The sequence below is a fragment of the Passer montanus genome, unplaced genomic scaffold (assembly GCF_014805655.1).
Source record: "Passer montanus isolate IOZ18808 unplaced genomic scaffold, ASM1480565v1 scaffold17, whole genome shotgun sequence".
NCBI lineage: Eukaryota > Metazoa > Chordata > Aves > Passeriformes > Passeridae > Passer > Passer montanus.
Window position 1 is genome coordinate 2591043 of NW_024364270.1, and position 16197 is coordinate 2607239.

Here is a 16197-nt window from a genome sequence, read left to right on the forward strand (position 1 = left end):
GAGATTCTGTACCTTTTCTAGGAAGCCATTCTTACAAATCTAGTATTCGTGCCCCTCTTCCAGTAAAGGACTGTTAGCAGCAGACTTCAGCAATGCACTATGGCTCTAATGCTTAGGTTTAAACTTACACCAGGATATATATTTTAGTGCAAATGGAAATGCAGGGAAGTCAGCGAACTTCCTCTTGAACTCTGGGTGCTGAACAGGGATATAAGACATTTGTATCATAAATCAGATCTACAACAATGTACTTCTAACAAACAAGGATGCAAGTTGTAGGGTCAGAGTGACATTGATTTTGCAGTGATTTATACCTAAGACAAGCTGAGGGACACTTCAAACTTACAGGGGCATAAAAGAAAGAATCTGATCAGTGAATTTCTCTGTGTGTTCATGTGTGTGTGTGTGTGTGCCTGCATACCCAGAAAGCATGTCTTGCCTAATATAGTCCCTGATCTGATTTTGTCCCTGTCACATTCAAATACAACTCCCTTTCCAAGCCTGTGGGTTAATATAAGAGAAAACTGAGTCACAACAGGGCCTAATAATTATACTTCATAACAGACTCATTATGCACCTCACTGTGCGTCAAACACAGTCATGCTGGATATTATTAAATGGACTATGTTCTAATCACAGAATCATAAAATCACTTAAGTTGGAAAAGACCTCTAAAATCATTGGGTCCAACTATTAATTGCTTAGCTGAGTCAATTAAAAGTAGCACCATAAAGTTAAATTACTTGCAACATGTGTCAAAGTAAGGAAGATGAGAATGTATCTTGTTCTGATCAAGTTTGCTACAAGTCAGAGAAAGCTTCAGTTCTGTAGCTTCTACTGGTCTTGCTGTTGCACAAAATTAACAAAATTAAGTCCCTAGGGAATGACAGGTAAGAGTATAGTAGAAAAGGAGGGCCCCTCCTGCATATCAGTGAAATGAACATGTAATGTAACACCTGAGTCATGAGAGAATCGTGATACAGTTCCCATAGCTTTCACTAACAAAATATTTATTACAAAAATAATCCCGAAAGTTTTCACAGAACTGCTGTAGTTTACAAAGGGAGCTCCTTTTTACTGTACTAACAGTGAAATTAATTTGTGGATACCCAAGTACTCTTCATTGCTCACAGAGCTGAACACTTTGCACTCTCACAGTGCCTGGACAAGCATGCTGACCTGTTCTCCCCATGCAACTCGTCTTGCTCTGCAAATCGCCGCTCTCCACAATGACTTCCACGCCGTACTCCCTCCCTGGGATGAGGCCCGCATCACGGATGAGGTACTCGGTGGTGTCCTTCGCGAGGGTGCTGTTGAGCACCAGGGCTGAGTGGTTCCACAGGAGCAGGCGGTACCTCTCCCAGTCTCCCGCAGGGGGCAGCCAGGTCACTCGCAGAGACCGTGGCCAGCGGCTAGCACCCGCCTGCAGCTCCAAAACTTTCTGGGGAACTGGAGAAAGTGAAAATGAAAAAGCAATTTTGAAGTGGGATACTTCTGGTGAGATGCAAATGCACTGGCAAAACCTGCCTTGCAGCAGAGCTGTTGTACGAGTACTTGGACCAGCTAGAGCAATGTGAGTTATCTTGTTGCAAAGGTTGGCTTTCATTTTAAAGACAATTTTTACTCTTCCCCACAAAAACTGCTCACTTATTTTCCTGCTGCTTTCTGACATCAGAAATGGGCAATCCCTTTTAGGGCATCCCTGTACACTTCTTGGATGCCCCTTGCAGTTTTCAGTCAGGTTCCCTGTTGTTTCCTGCACTTAAGCTCACTTAGAAACTGTCTATCAAATTTTCACTGCTAACATTCAAACTTCAATCTCTATCAGCCCAATTCTGGTACCAGCAGCAAAGTCTAATGGCTTCTTTCACAGAAACAGCTTCTTCCACCCTGTATGCCCTAATTCCTGCCAGCTGTAAAAGGCACTGAGGTTAAAGCATCCACTCCATCCTGTCCTGTACTTCAAGGATCCTGAATTTACAAGCTTAACCTTCTCCTGCCTAACTGCAGGTCACATTGGACCACTGAAGCTTTTCTAATTTTCATGGAATAATTAAATATTAGCCAGACTAGAGAGACTAGAAGACAGATGCAAATCCTTAGGACAGGATACCTGTAAACTTCAGATTAAGATACTCAGAGATCAGCACTGGAGCCCTGAGACCATCCACAAGTATTAGCTGATAACGACAAGGCTAGCATAATGTTCTTATGCTTTATCTAGGTTAGTTAATATTTAATTGATCAGTAGGATCAATCAGTAGCAGAGGATTGAAAGCTCTTTACCTGCATCACAAAATACTCACTGGTTTCACTTCCCATGGGCATAGCTGGCTATCAGACCTAGAACTCCCATATGCCAGTGAATATGGGAAATGTGTTTCAATTTCTGAGTGAGTGGATTAAAACCACACAGTGCATTGTTAGGAAGCACAAATGAACTTACATGATAACAGATAAAGTTCAGCCTTGTCAGGCTGACTGGATATCATTGTACCCTAATGGCATAAAGTTTCAGCCTCTGAGATGTCCATATTTCTTACTACAACATTTCTTGGCTGGTTGTGCTGCATCCTCTCAATACACAGCAATGTAGATTATGTTCTTGGGCACCTGGCTCTCTCTGTGAGTTACAGAGGGACCCTAAGAACCTAAGCCCTTCAGCATATGTAGACCTGACAGTCTGGATTTACGAATTTGTCTTTACTCCACAGAGCTTCTGCTGAAGTGACTGTTTTCAAAGCTCTTGATGTCTGTGGTAAAGGAAGGAACTGCTTATGATCACTATCCTTGGAAACAGGACTTGTAATCCTCAACTTTGAAAGCACTGGGTCTAGGTCACAAGGCTGGGGATCAGAGCTGTTGAGTGAGGGCCTGAAGTTCTCCCTTTAGATTGAAATGGTAATCTTAAGGGACTTTAATGGTAGGCTAAACAAACAAAACAGACATGCATATAAACCAGTCCAGCTTTGTACTTTCTGGACATGAAACACTTCTAGGGCTCTTCCAGCCTGCACTGAGAATGGGGTATCAGCCAGGTATGTCAAGGATGTGACTTTCATGAGATGTTTAACGGTAGACAATAGATATTTACTAAAACAAATACTCTGTTCTCTTATACACATTTTCTCCCTTTTGGCTCTGAGTCTACTAGAAATTTATATATGCATTCTTCACTGAGTTTGACATTTTTTTACCATCTAACTTTTGCTCAAGCTAGGCTGGTGTGGAAGAGACAACACACCTCTAGGCCAGTAATGCTGTGGGAGAATTATGAAGGATTTTTCAGGTTTAGAACTCATACAAAAGATACCTGAAAGAAAATTATTACTTCTGAAAGAAGATAAAAAACTCATAACTCAGCTCTATCCCAGCTGCCACATGCCTTTGTTAATCCACACTGTTTATAGTAGAGAAATCTGAGACAATCTTTTCCAGTTTGTAGATTTGTGTCTGGAAGAAGGAATAAGACCAGACCTTGCAAAATTACTTTAAAAGACTGTTAATAATTTGACTACATGCACACTTCCCCATAACATAACTCAGTTTATGTAGTATGCTGAGCTGAATTCAAGATAACAAAGTTGGTCAGAAGTGCAGTAGTATGCAACAGTTTTGTAACAGACTCACTCAACTATAAGGTCCAACAAAAATTCACGTCTGTTGCCTGCTCACAAGATGTGCTGGAGTTGCTTTTGGCTGTCAGATTAACTGTTGCCAGAGAGTCAGCAGGGGGTATTCCTGAAACAGTATTGTGCTCTTAATCTCATTTTGCCTGCAATCCAAATCATTTTGTTTTACAATGATTTGCTACAAGGCCAGTGTAGGCAAAAATTAGTTACAATGTTCTTACAGAAGCAGAAGACTTACATGTCCTGCCAGTTGCCACGCGATCGGTGAACAGCTCACCGCTGACTGTGCGCGCAGTAACCTGATAAAGCCGTCCTGGGGTTAGCTTGTCAAACCGGGTCTCTGTGACTGGTGGCTGCACAGTTTTGACTTCTTTAACTGATCCAAGATGAGACAGAGTAATATTATAGAAATTGAGGTTTCCTGAAGGTCTTCTCCATTTAACTTTTAAAGCATCTAAGCTGCCGTCGTTGGTTACCATCAAATCTAAGACTTCAGCTGGGGCTAAAAAAAGAAAATAAGAAAGAGAATAAATACATCCACCACAAAACATATAACACCTGCTGCCTCCCAAACTCAACTTTTGATTTTGAATAGTTATATGAGATGGAGTATGAATGATTTTGCCTGAACAGTGAAGTCTGGTCACAGTGCACATCACTTTCCAAAATCACTTCCCTACATCACTTCCCTTCCCTAAATCACTTCCCTAAATGCCTCCCATGCAAAACCACCACATTTGATAAGAGTTCTGTAGAAGAAACTGCATCTTACTCTTCCCAGAAATTAAGCAGAGCGAAAGCATGACCCTTTTTTTCCCTACATAAGAGTTTTAATGATTGGACTGTAGTAGGATGTCATCTTATCATTATCTCTATGACCACAGAACTCCAGCCCAAAAAGTGTTTCTGAAAAAAAATTAATTTCTATAACTCCAGTTCTTTGAATCAGTATTTCTTTGTGAAAAGAAAAAAATCCTGGCAATCCCAAAAACCCATATCAAACCAACCAACTAGGCAAATAAAACCCCAAACAACCCAAACCACCATTTAATTGTACAATTCTTAACCTACTTTATATTTTTTCCGCTTCTTTTCACACTTTTTCTACTTTCACTTTAGCCTCTAAGTTTGTTGCAGTGGTAACTTAGGGAATTAAATAAGCTTATGATGTCTCTAACTTGGAACACAAATCACATATTATTCTGAAATATGTACTATAATGCTATTAGGTTATGCCCTTAGCCTCTCGTTTTGTTGTGATGAATTTTGAAATCATACCTGTCCTGATTGTTTGAAAACTGCTGCTCTCCAATCCTGCAGCCTGGGTTATGATAGAGAGGTTGTACAGATGGCCTGCTGTAAGTCCTAAAAAGGTGTAGGAGGTCCGGGAACCCTCCTGGTGAATCTCATGAACTGGTACATGATTATCCAGCAACAGCAGCCTGTAATGATCCACATGTCCAGCGCCAGAAGACCATGAAACGTGGATAGTGTCTGTCTTGACACTGACCTGAATATTCTTCACAGGAGATGGCACTGTAGGTATAAAAAAGACACATGGTTATCTCCATAATTTCAGCAATTTTGAATAGATTTACTCTTGGAATATATTTGGTTTCTTTAGGGCTACTGAAAATCCAACCACAAATACACAATAAAAATGAAACTCTATTCTTAGCAAACGATCCTTTATGTTAGTCAGATATTCATATTTTATTTCTACTTATAATCAATAGATACTTCATATATATATATATATATATAGATAGATAGATAGATAGATAGATATAGATATAGATATAGATATAGCCATGTAGAAGAATTATACCAACTTGCTAATTTTAAAATGCAGAAGTACAGAATACTGTAAGTGATTTTACTTAGATGAACTACAGGAAAAGAAGTCCTACCAGTGGATCCACTTATGTGAAGTTCTGGGGTAGTCTTATTTCCAGCAACGGCACTGAGGACAATGTAGTATTTATTCCCAGGAATGAGATTGGAAAATGTATTTTCTGTTTTTGAAATTCTTCCTGGTACAGAGACTTCTTGTATCTTTTTATTATCATGATCAAGTAATACTAGGTTATACATGTCCACCTTTCCTGAGGAAGGATCCCATTGAACCTGCAAGCTTGTGAATGTAGTTTTTTCCTTATTAATTTCCAAACGAGATGGTGGCAAGGGATCTGCAGTTAGGAAAAAAAAAAAACAACAGAAAACATAAACCATTTCTTGCTTTGGGATTGTCTGAAATTTTACACAGCACAAGAAATCTTCCAAAACTCTCCCTTTATCATCATCATGCTGACAATACTTTTCAAAAAGTTTTTTCTTTCTATTTATAAACACTGTGCATTGAAGCCAATCTACAAGAGAGTCTTGAAGAATTCAGAAATATTGCTTTTATGTATTTGTACACACTCACTCAGACACACACATAGCAAAACACTTCCACTGTGGATGTATATTGCAAGCTTGGAAATTTGCTGATAGTGAAACTGTAACAACTTTAGTAAGAAACAGCAAACATGTAAACCCAGCAAATTTTACTCAGTGCCTCAGTGTAATGTAGCTTTATAGATGGCAGCAACAGCTTTCATTTCCCAGCACTCACCCTAAACACTTTATCAGTTAAGGGTATGAGCATTTATACAATTTTAAGAGAAATGATCTTTTGTTTTTAGTAGTAGCTTCAACAACTTCAAACAGATTCTTATAGAATATGCTTCTGCTCTGTTGTAGTTCTGTTCATAAAAATTTTAAAAAAACCCCAAACAGTACATTGGATATACCTTAAGGAACTAATGTTGGGATTACTTCTATGAAACTCTCAACATTCATTATGTTGTTAATGGAGAAGCTCTCCAGTAAAATCACCTGTGAAATAAGATACACTCTAAAGGAAAGGTAAACTGACCAAACCTAAAGAATCTGGTTGATTTTATTCTCCAGGTGCATTTCATCACTCATCATGCAAACCACACAAAACATATTACATGTTGATGTACTAAGGTATTGATGTTTATGTCTTCCAATAAGGTTAAGCAAATGCTTATTAAGAAGGTATCATGAACAACCCAAAGCAGTGAAATTAAGCCTTCATAAGCTGGGATGTTAAAGTTTCCCAACACTTTAGGAATAAATTTGCCTACCACAAGAGTAGACTCTGTGCTACTCTTTCCTAGCCTCAGACCAGGAATGTAAGGTGCATGCAGGCTGAGAACTGTGGTCTCTGTATGAACAGCACCTCAACATACAGAAGAATAAGACGATTTTTCCAGTATAGTCATTGCTGCTTGGTTCCCTGAACAAAGAAGATGAAAAAGTGTCAATCACATAATTAAAAAAATGCTATGTAAAGGCTGAAAGGATGAAGTTGAGTCTACCCCTGCCTACAAATACATACGTATGAGGGCCTTAGGAGACTTTAAGCCGCTTTTTCTTCAAATTCTGGATGGTGTGGAAGGCTTAATTACTTCCTACAAAGCTCTGCTGAGAACACAGTAGTGCCAAGTTTTGGTGGTATACTTTGTCAATCAAATATATTAGGAATGTCAAGGAAGTATCTCCTTCCTTGGAAACATTCAAAAACTGACTGGACATGGTCCTGGGCAACCAGATTCAGGGAGCCCTGCTTGAGCCGGGCACTTGGACGAAATGACCTACAGAGATCCCCTCCCACCTCAACCTTTCTATCTCTCTGTGGCTCTGAAAAATACTGTGTCCCTTTGAACCTATGTCTCTGCTTAAATTCAAATTCTTCCTTTGGACCACAGAGATGTTAGTGCTCTTCAGAAAAAGAGATGAAAATTAAACAAATCGATTCACAAAATCAATCAATAAAACTAACTATTGTTTCTTTACTGCTTTCTTAAAGGCCAAACTAAGTCTGATTAAATCTGAAAAAGAAGAAAGTAATATTAAAAATCAATTCAAAGACCAAGCACATCAAACTTCAGGCCAAATAGTTAAAACTTCACCCAGTTACAGCAACTGAAACATGAGGTTTTAATGAAAAGTGTCAGGAAATCTTAACAATAGGCTTGACTACCAGCTCCACCTATAATATATACTAAGCCACTAAAGACTATTATGTTGGCAAAAGTGAATAGTGGGGGTATAATCTTGTTCCTTGAAGGCAATTGTTCTAATCCGAAAGGTCAGACTTTGGAAGTCAGAAATAAATTCCAGCACTATATATGGTCAGATGCACAGCCAGCTGAAAAAGTTTTAATTTGACTGACATTGAGAGAACAGGCATGATAACTATCAAGAAGTTTAACCCTCTTTCTGACTAAGTTAGGACAAGGTCGACTGTTCTTTAGTCCTGCAAAAGTAATCATCATTGTCATCTATATTATTTGCCGAATTTGACAAAAAAGATATCTGCAATTTTAGAAGCACTTTTACTGTCCTGGGTAATCTGTCTTCTAAGGTGCATGAGCAAAGAAGAAAGTTGCGTGCCTAGAAGGTGAAGTTCAGAAATTCAGACTTTATCTAATCTATCTGGTCCAGAAAACAAAACACTCAGTGCTTTGTACATCCGCTAGAACAAAGGAACAATGAGACTGGGAAGTGCCTGGGCTGAAAGAGCTCTGGATGGAAACAAACACTTAAAAAACCATTTACATTGTTATACAAGTCTCTGTTGGCAATGATACAACACCGATATATCACAGAAATAAAATATTTTCATCAAGATATTTTTATACCATTTGACACTATACAAATTAATGTCCCCTGGTCTACAAAGGCATCTTCCAGAGACTTAATGGTCTTTTGAATTATATTGCAACTCCATTTTCACTTTTGGGGAAGAGGATATGCTTTCTCTGCACAGCTACTGCAGATCCAGTTTATAGATATGGCTATGTCAAACTCCAGTGGCATGACTCCCAGATACAGGCTGTAAACACAGAAACACACCTGCCTTAGGCAGGAGAAAACAGAAACAGCTGGGAGGTCTGAGCCGAGGACTTAGTAAAGGGGAATTCCTGCCAGTCTCAGTCATCTTCCTACCATATTTTTTCTTAGCTATCCCTCTTCATAAAAGAGTAACCTACTTCATAAGGACTTTTCTGAAGATTAAGTAAAGAGGGTTGTTTTCATTGTTTTTACTAAGCACAAATATCCATTTCTTTGGGATAATACGCAAATCAGAGAATCTTTAAAATATGGTTATTTATTTTCTTCTTGCACTCTGTCTTTGAAATGATGATCACAACCATTACATGATTATAGATTATAGGATTATACAGCCCATAGTTAGAGCCATGCCATGTATTGTTCCTACAGATGGCTAATAAATCAAATTTGTCCCAAATAACTTGAAATTTACAGGAGTGAACACATGGCCTGGGTATGCTTCTGGCATTTAGAGAGTTACATATTGCAATGAAAAACCACTCTAACAGTCTGTGTCTTGGAAGATAAAACTCTATCTTGTTTTCATTCAAATATTTAATGGATTTTCTAACAAAAAAATATTTACCTGTAGTTCTCTCAGTACAGGAGGATTGGATTGGATAGTAACATAATACAGCACTCCAATATTTTTGTAGACAAAGATTCTGAAAATGGCATTTATAAGTCTATTTTAGGAGACATAGTTGAAAGTGGGGTAATTGCCAAATTGTTTTCCATGGCTCTCTAGACCAGTATCTTAAATCTGTATTTCAATTCTGAATTGAAATTTATAAATTCAACTGTAATTTAGGATTTATTCATGTACTACTGTTTTTAACTAGACCGAATCATTAACTGAAATACAGTTATACAGGTGCACAGACATTTGGAGATTTGAGAACTTAAAATGTGTCTTACTTGTAATCGGGAAAGACAAAATCCTACCATCTTTTGCCATACATCAATTCTTAATCAGAGAAATAGTTTTACTGAGAAAACAAAGAATATAACATGAAAGGACTGACAGGTGCATTTCCCAGCTTTACAATGTCAGCAGCATGCTGACTACTTGTATGGTTTTATGTGCTGTTTAATGTGTAAATACATATATATACATATATATATATCTTAGAAAACCCCCAACAAATTGTAAATACTAGTATGAAGCAAATAGGCATACTTGTGCCTACTAACATTTGTAATCTCAGTTTTGCAGTGGAAAATTTATCTGTAGTTCAGAGCTGATAATTGTGTTATCAGCTTTTTCTTTCTTTCCTATTCTACCAAAATAGCACAAATGTCCCCACTGTGTGTGTTTCCATGCCTATGTATACATGGCTCATAAAGTGCATGTGTGACTGCATTTTCCATCACTTTGGATGACCTATTTTAATTCTGCTCTACAGGATTAAATAATTGCTGTTTTAAATTTGTAATCCACAGATCAAAATTTCTTGAGTAAAGAGAGTCACTTTAAAGGACTAGTGTGGATTCTTGTACCGCTATTTCATACATCATTAAACTTTAGATCTATGTATCCGCAAGTGAAATAGAAGCTGCTTCTTCATGAAAAGATTCACAAGGGTGAATCTGGTCTTCTCAAGCTGCACTATTATTCTGTTGGAATATCAAACTTGCAAACAATATAGACCATGATTTTCATGTGACATTATATACTCAAAAGGCCAATATGGTCCTCTCCAAGCTTTTACATTACCACTGCAACTGTGGGATGTATTATTCATTGCTTTCACCATGAGTTCCTAGTCAGAAAAGACCACACTCAAATTAACCAAATATTTTGGATTTTATGTGCTTAGCTACTCAAGTACTTTGTATAAGAAACTTGATGAAAACTATACTCAGAACTGGCACACAAATTTTTTACAGGATTCAATATGAGCAAAATGCTAGTTTCTGAACTAGGTATACAAACAAACCTGTAACTTTCTCACACTTTCTCATGTGTATTTATTATATCAAGATGATACAGATGTTCAAACATCATTTTGTTAAAATAAAACACATGAGATGGGATTCCTTTCACTTCAACCAACTACACTTCAGCTTCCTGGTCTAACCTAGCTTCCTTTGATAGCCAGGGGAGAAAGCAGCTTCAATGGACAGCTCAGCCCATCTTCCTTAGAAAAAGAGTTCAGGAAGGGAACCTCACTGAGTACCAAGGTCAGACATTGTGGTTTTAGATGGCCTTTAGATGCCTTTTTGATAACTCAGTTCCACTGCCATTGAAATGGGTGGAATTTTGTCTACAATATGGCTGGAAAGACTGCTTATACTTCCATATTCACAGGACAATTTCCAGGAACACATGCCTAAGGACATTCAGGCTCAGTAGATAGTAAACTAAAACTACTGTCATCAAGTTACAAAGAACAGGTGAAAAACAGCTTCCATGAAATTGGTTTAAAATGCTGCCCCTAGTGGAAATATAAGAGGAATAATCCTCCCTCATTCTGCATTGAAACACTTAGTATGGACAATACAACATGGGTTGTTCGCAGGCATAATTTAGAGAAATTCTTTAGAAAAAGAAACATTTTGGAGATAATTGTGTATTTTGAACACCATCAAGCAATTCAACTCAAGGAAAGCAAGGAACCACTCAGTAGCTCTCTGCAGGAAACATTCATGGCTCCTCTATTCTTATTTCATGCTTTTGACTGATCTCTGCTACCCAAAATTCAAATGTAAACCTCACTTCAACTATGGTATACATTTCAACTTAAATTTTAGTCAGACTTTTCACTTTGATGTCAGCTACATAATATGACTCTAATGATCAGCTGCTTCCAATCACTTTCATCACACAGCCTTGAAAAACCTATTTAGTGATAAAAAAGTCAAATGGCACGTACAAGCTTCTGTGTTAACGGTTATGCATTAATCAAAATGTGCTCTAAAGTGGCATCTTCTCACCTTCTATGCAAGTGTTCAATAGAATGTTGCTACACAGAAATTATGGTGATTTATACCTGTCTCACTCATAATGGTTGAGGTATTATTTCAATTTTTAAATTACAAGTCATCAATATCAATACTAAAAACTATCAACAAATTTAAATCACTGTCTGCATAGAAACTATTACTCATTTTTACCAACTGACATGACTTGTGCTTAGTGTATAGCTATGACATCAGCAGCCTTGTCAATGGATTTTTTTAAACTTGAATTACTGCAGCAAATTAATGGAGAGTATTTAGTGCATTTGTATGGTTAATGCAGGAAAAAGGTTCTGACAGAAAGTAACACCTCTGAATAGGTAATTGTGAAGTACTTGGCTGCTGTATTCTTTAATACTAATATTAAGTGCTTCTCTAAAAGTAACAGCTTAGGAGCAAATAAGAGAGGCATTTAATGATGGACTTATTTTAAGACATCTTTGTTTTGGGTCTTGAACTACTATGTTTAAGAGGTCGAACAGTACTATATTTTATTATCTTCAAAAAAGCACAAATACAGGTAGAAAGAGGCCAGTTGTGCCACTGAAGCTGATTCAATGTTGTCCATTGCTTCAAGCTGAACTGTTCACATGCTCACACAAACACGAATGCAGAAAGGGGGCTTTCCTTGGCAGCCCTCTGCCAGGCTGCTGGACCATTTTTACAGCCAGTCATGGATGTGTCACTGGAAGTGCTCTGTGCACAACTGCATATCATATCACCTCACTGGTGATATCCAAGGAAAACATATAAGAAGGAAGTTTCAGCCTTTTTTTCCCACTTTTAGACCCTGATTAGATAGAATAAAAGTATGGAAATGGGCTGAAACAGTAAGTTATCCTTAAAGAAGATTTACCTGCTATGAAATAGATTGCGTTTTAAACACAGTAAATAAACTGAGGAACTATGACAACAATGTATTTACATTAACACAAAGGATGTTATGGGCTACTACTACAAAAACCTTTTTTTAAAACTTAATATCCTCATAGCACCTTCTTCTTTCAAGTCTGCTGGGTTAACTGTCGGCAGGAGTTACTTCTGGCAGCGGGCTAAAGAGAACTCAAGCGCAGGGCTGCTATGTTCAGCAAACACTGTCCACTTGCAGTAGCTGTAAATGCACCGCTCTCCTCCTCCTCTTGGAGCCGGCCGAAGGAAAGGGAGGTAAAGGAAAAGCCCGGCGTCCCTCCCCGCGCACCTGCCGCGCCCGTACCTGTCTGCAGGGAGATGTTGAGAGCCTCGCCGCCGGCGAGCGGCTCGATGCGCAGGTGGTACCACGTCCCGGCCTCCAGGCCCCGCAGGGTGCAGCCGTAGGTGCCGTTGCCCGCGGGGGCGGGCTGGCAGCCGGCCGCCTCCCCGTCCTCGGAGCGCCCGCTCAGGCTGAAGTTGCAGGCGCGGCCCGCGGCGCCCCAGCGCAGCCGAACGCTCTGCCCGGCGACGCTCCGCTCCGTCAGGTTGGCGCTGCATCCCGCCGCCTGCTCCGGCGCGGCCTGCGGAGAGCGGAGAGAGCCCTGAGCGACCCGCCCGTACCCCCGGGCTCAGCCCGCAGCCCGTCCTCGCGCTGTGCCGCTGCGGGGCGAACCTGCCCGTGTCCCCCAGGCTCGCCTGCGACCTGCGAGGGACGAGCCCACAGCGCGCCCCTCCTCCCGGCCGCTCACCTTGGTCAGGGCCAGCGCCGTCCACAGGGCGAATCCTGCTCCATAGCTCAGCATCGCCGATAGTTTTTAACGCCAAAAACCCTCGCGGGGAGGGGAAAAGGGGAAGGGACGGCGGGGTTGGGGTAGGGGGATCCGAAGAAGCGAAGTGGCGGCGGCGGGCCCCGGGGGCCCCCGCTCCCCGCCGGGCTCCGAGCCCTGTGCCGGGCCGCCCGCCTGCTGCATGCGCTCGGGGCTGCCCCGGCCGCCGAGCCGCCTCCCTGACACCGGCCTGGGGTGGGGGGGCTGCCCGCCCGCGGCTGAGGAGGAGCGGAGGAGGCGGGGGAGGCGGCCGCCGCTTCCCACGCTGCCATTCTGACCCGGGCTGACTCTCCCGGAGCCCTTCCCGCCGACTTCCGCAATCAAGAGGCGATTTCCTCGCGTCTCGCTGCGGGGGGCGAAGCTCGGCGGCTCGGGACCTGCCGCCCACCGGGCAGGCGACCGGGCCCGGGGTGCCGCCCCTCTCTCCTTAAGGATCCCACCTTCCTCCCGTCTCGTCTCCCACCCCACCTCCCTTCCTTCCTCGCTGCTTCCTCCTCATGGCTGTTTTCCCCTGTGTCTTGTCTTCCCAAGCGTTCCCCCCGGCGCACGGGGCCCTTCAGCGGTGCCGCTGCTGTGGAGCGGCACTTGTCTCACGCTGGCTGCGCCTCACCTGGCGCTGCGTGCCTTGTCTCATGGCTGCATCGCCTCACGATGTCTTCTTGCCTCTGCCCCACCTCTGCCTTGTCTCATGCTGGTCTTGCCTTATTCCCACCTTGCCTCCTGGGGCTCTTTCTCCTCCTGCCTCCACTCCTCTTGGCTACCTCACCTCATGCTTGCTTCGTTCCATGGTCACCTCACCTGGCATGCCAGCTCTCCTCACACCTGCCACCCTTCACAGCCATCCCTCCTCCTGGCCCACCCTCCTGTTGGACTCAGCTATCAGTGACCCACCACACCACTCCAGCTCCCATGCCCTAAACTCTGATGTTTTTAAAGGTTAACCGTAGACCACCAAGGCCTCCATTCTCTCGCTGGCCGTGTGGCACTGCGACTGGAGGCCTTGCATCCAGGAGAGTCCAGCAGAGCCCAGCTGAGCTCCTGCCTGCAGCAGAGTCTGTCTGTGAGCGGCCCAGTAATCTTCCTTTTCTGTTTCAACTTGTGTCCCTGAAACAATTCCTTCCCACATCCCCCGAATAACTCCCAAGCTAAAATTACACACACCATGGAAAGCAAGAAAGTCTCCCTGTTTTCAGACTGTACCAATAAAAACTGTGTGCAACTCTGAGTTGGCTACTGCCAAAATGAAAACTTTCCATTTCTGTCATGCATTCCCATTTCTCTTCTTGCTTACATTTCAGCCTCTGAGAATTTGCATGTAAGTGTGTACATGGAGAGACAGAGAAGTGTAGACAGAAGCATTTTTGCACCTTCAGATATTCAAATACACAATAGCAGCCATTTAGGAGTGCACAAAAGAGAAGGAAATGGACATTTACTTTCTTCAACGGGAATGGTATTTTTCTGCATCTTTCTGTACTGCATTATGTGTGTGGGATTTTAACTTTTAAAAGCAGTACCTCAAGCAAATTCAACACCATCTCTGTATCACTTTTGCCCTCTTTGAGGGAGAAAAAGGTTCTAGGTTCTACAAACATTACTCTGCCTTTTAGGGGAGCTGCTGTTCTAGGATTTTTCTGGGCACTAGCCTGTCAAGCAAGATACAAATATCTGAAAAACCTTAGCTCTCCTTCTGTTCTGAAATCAAAAGTCTGAGCACTCAAGGGTGTTACCTGCACCTACAGAAAACTCCATCTGTCCCAGTGGAGCTCCATGCCTGGTCCTAGGGACATGGTACTGAAAGTGTTGTGCTGTACTTTGCAAAGCAGAGGTAGTTAATAACTTCATGATCACTGCCTTAAGTGACAACATAAACCTGTTTTGGTTATTATGCCACAGAAGAAGATCTCCTTTGGAAGAGATGTTTTACATACTTCAGACAGAAGGAGGAACCAAACCCCAAAGAGCTAGCACAGGGATAATCATACCATTGATAGGAAACACAAGGTGTGTTTCTTAGACCTGAACTGGGACTAAAATAACATAGATGTCTTGTAGTCATTTAAGGTAAGAGTTTTGCAGTGTGATTTCTTCTTTAGGTGATTGTGCTTTTTGGGCTGAACAGCATAAACCACACCAATACTTTTCCAGCACTGGAGAAGTGCAAATCTGAAGGCTTGTTGTGATGTTTGGATTACTTCAAATCCCTCTCTGAAAATTAAAACATTCATTAAAACATTAAAAGCTGCCTTTTCTTGAAAAGGCACATTATTCTAAGGATTCTTGAAAACATCCATGACCTGAACTTCCAGGGAAGATATAATTTGGATATTTAGATGTGAGTTGTTTAAGTAGATGTAATAAGTAAAATGAAAAAGAAGCATAATCAACACTGCAAACATAAAATTCAGGAAAAAAATGGAACCTATCACAAGTAAAACTTAAAGACTTTGGAAATAAATACCTTTTGTCTCTTCTAGCTAGCATAAGATAATTTGTGAGGGAAAATTTTATTACTGCTTCTCAGGAGTGCTCATAATTCAGAAGATCCTACTTTATTACTCTTATTCTTGCTATCATAAAATGTTTACTTTTCTGTATAGTTGGAAAGTACTGGTTTATTACAGGTTTTTACTCCTTCTGTTATCCAGCAGAAGTTGCTACACGGGTAAGGTCTGACACAGATGTCTGGAATAATGTCACTGGAATAAAACATGAGGGGTCCATCATTCACTGGTGGCAATATATTTATATAGAATAGTCAACATAATGCAAGTAATTATTTCTAGACTAATAGTGAATATATGGGCTTTTAGTAAATCAGCAGTCACACAGCCTTTAACACTTACTGACCTGTGTGGCAAGCCAAGAAACTAATTAAACTGAAAAAAGAACTGGAAGTGAGTTTTGGGAGTTGCCGGACGTGTCTCTAATAGCAGGCTCCAAAGTCCCTTTCAGACACT

The 16197-nt window shown here is 41.1% G+C and overlaps 1 protein-coding gene across 3 annotated transcripts in view; it reads right to left on the minus strand.

The window, feature by feature from the left end:
• Positions 1 to 16197, minus strand: part of PTPRB (protein tyrosine phosphatase receptor type B) — a 62165-nt gene that overhangs the window by 33787 nt on the left and 12181 nt on the right. For 2 of the 3 annotated variants that reach the window (XM_039703848.1, XM_039703849.1), the window contains exons 4-8: positions 12715 to 12991; positions 5543 to 5821; positions 4911 to 5168; positions 3871 to 4134; positions 1180 to 1449 (exon numbers count right to left, since the gene is read on the minus strand). In XM_039703848.1, the coding sequence (XP_039559782.1) occupies positions 1180 to 1449; positions 3871 to 4134; positions 4911 to 5168; positions 5543 to 5821; positions 12715 to 12991 (1348 nt within the window). Of the gene's footprint in view, positions 1 to 1179; positions 1450 to 3870; positions 4135 to 4910; positions 5169 to 5542; positions 5822 to 12714; positions 12992 to 13159; positions 13974 to 16197 lie in introns of those variants that run through there. The other variant, XM_039703850.1, reaches the window with a different exon arrangement.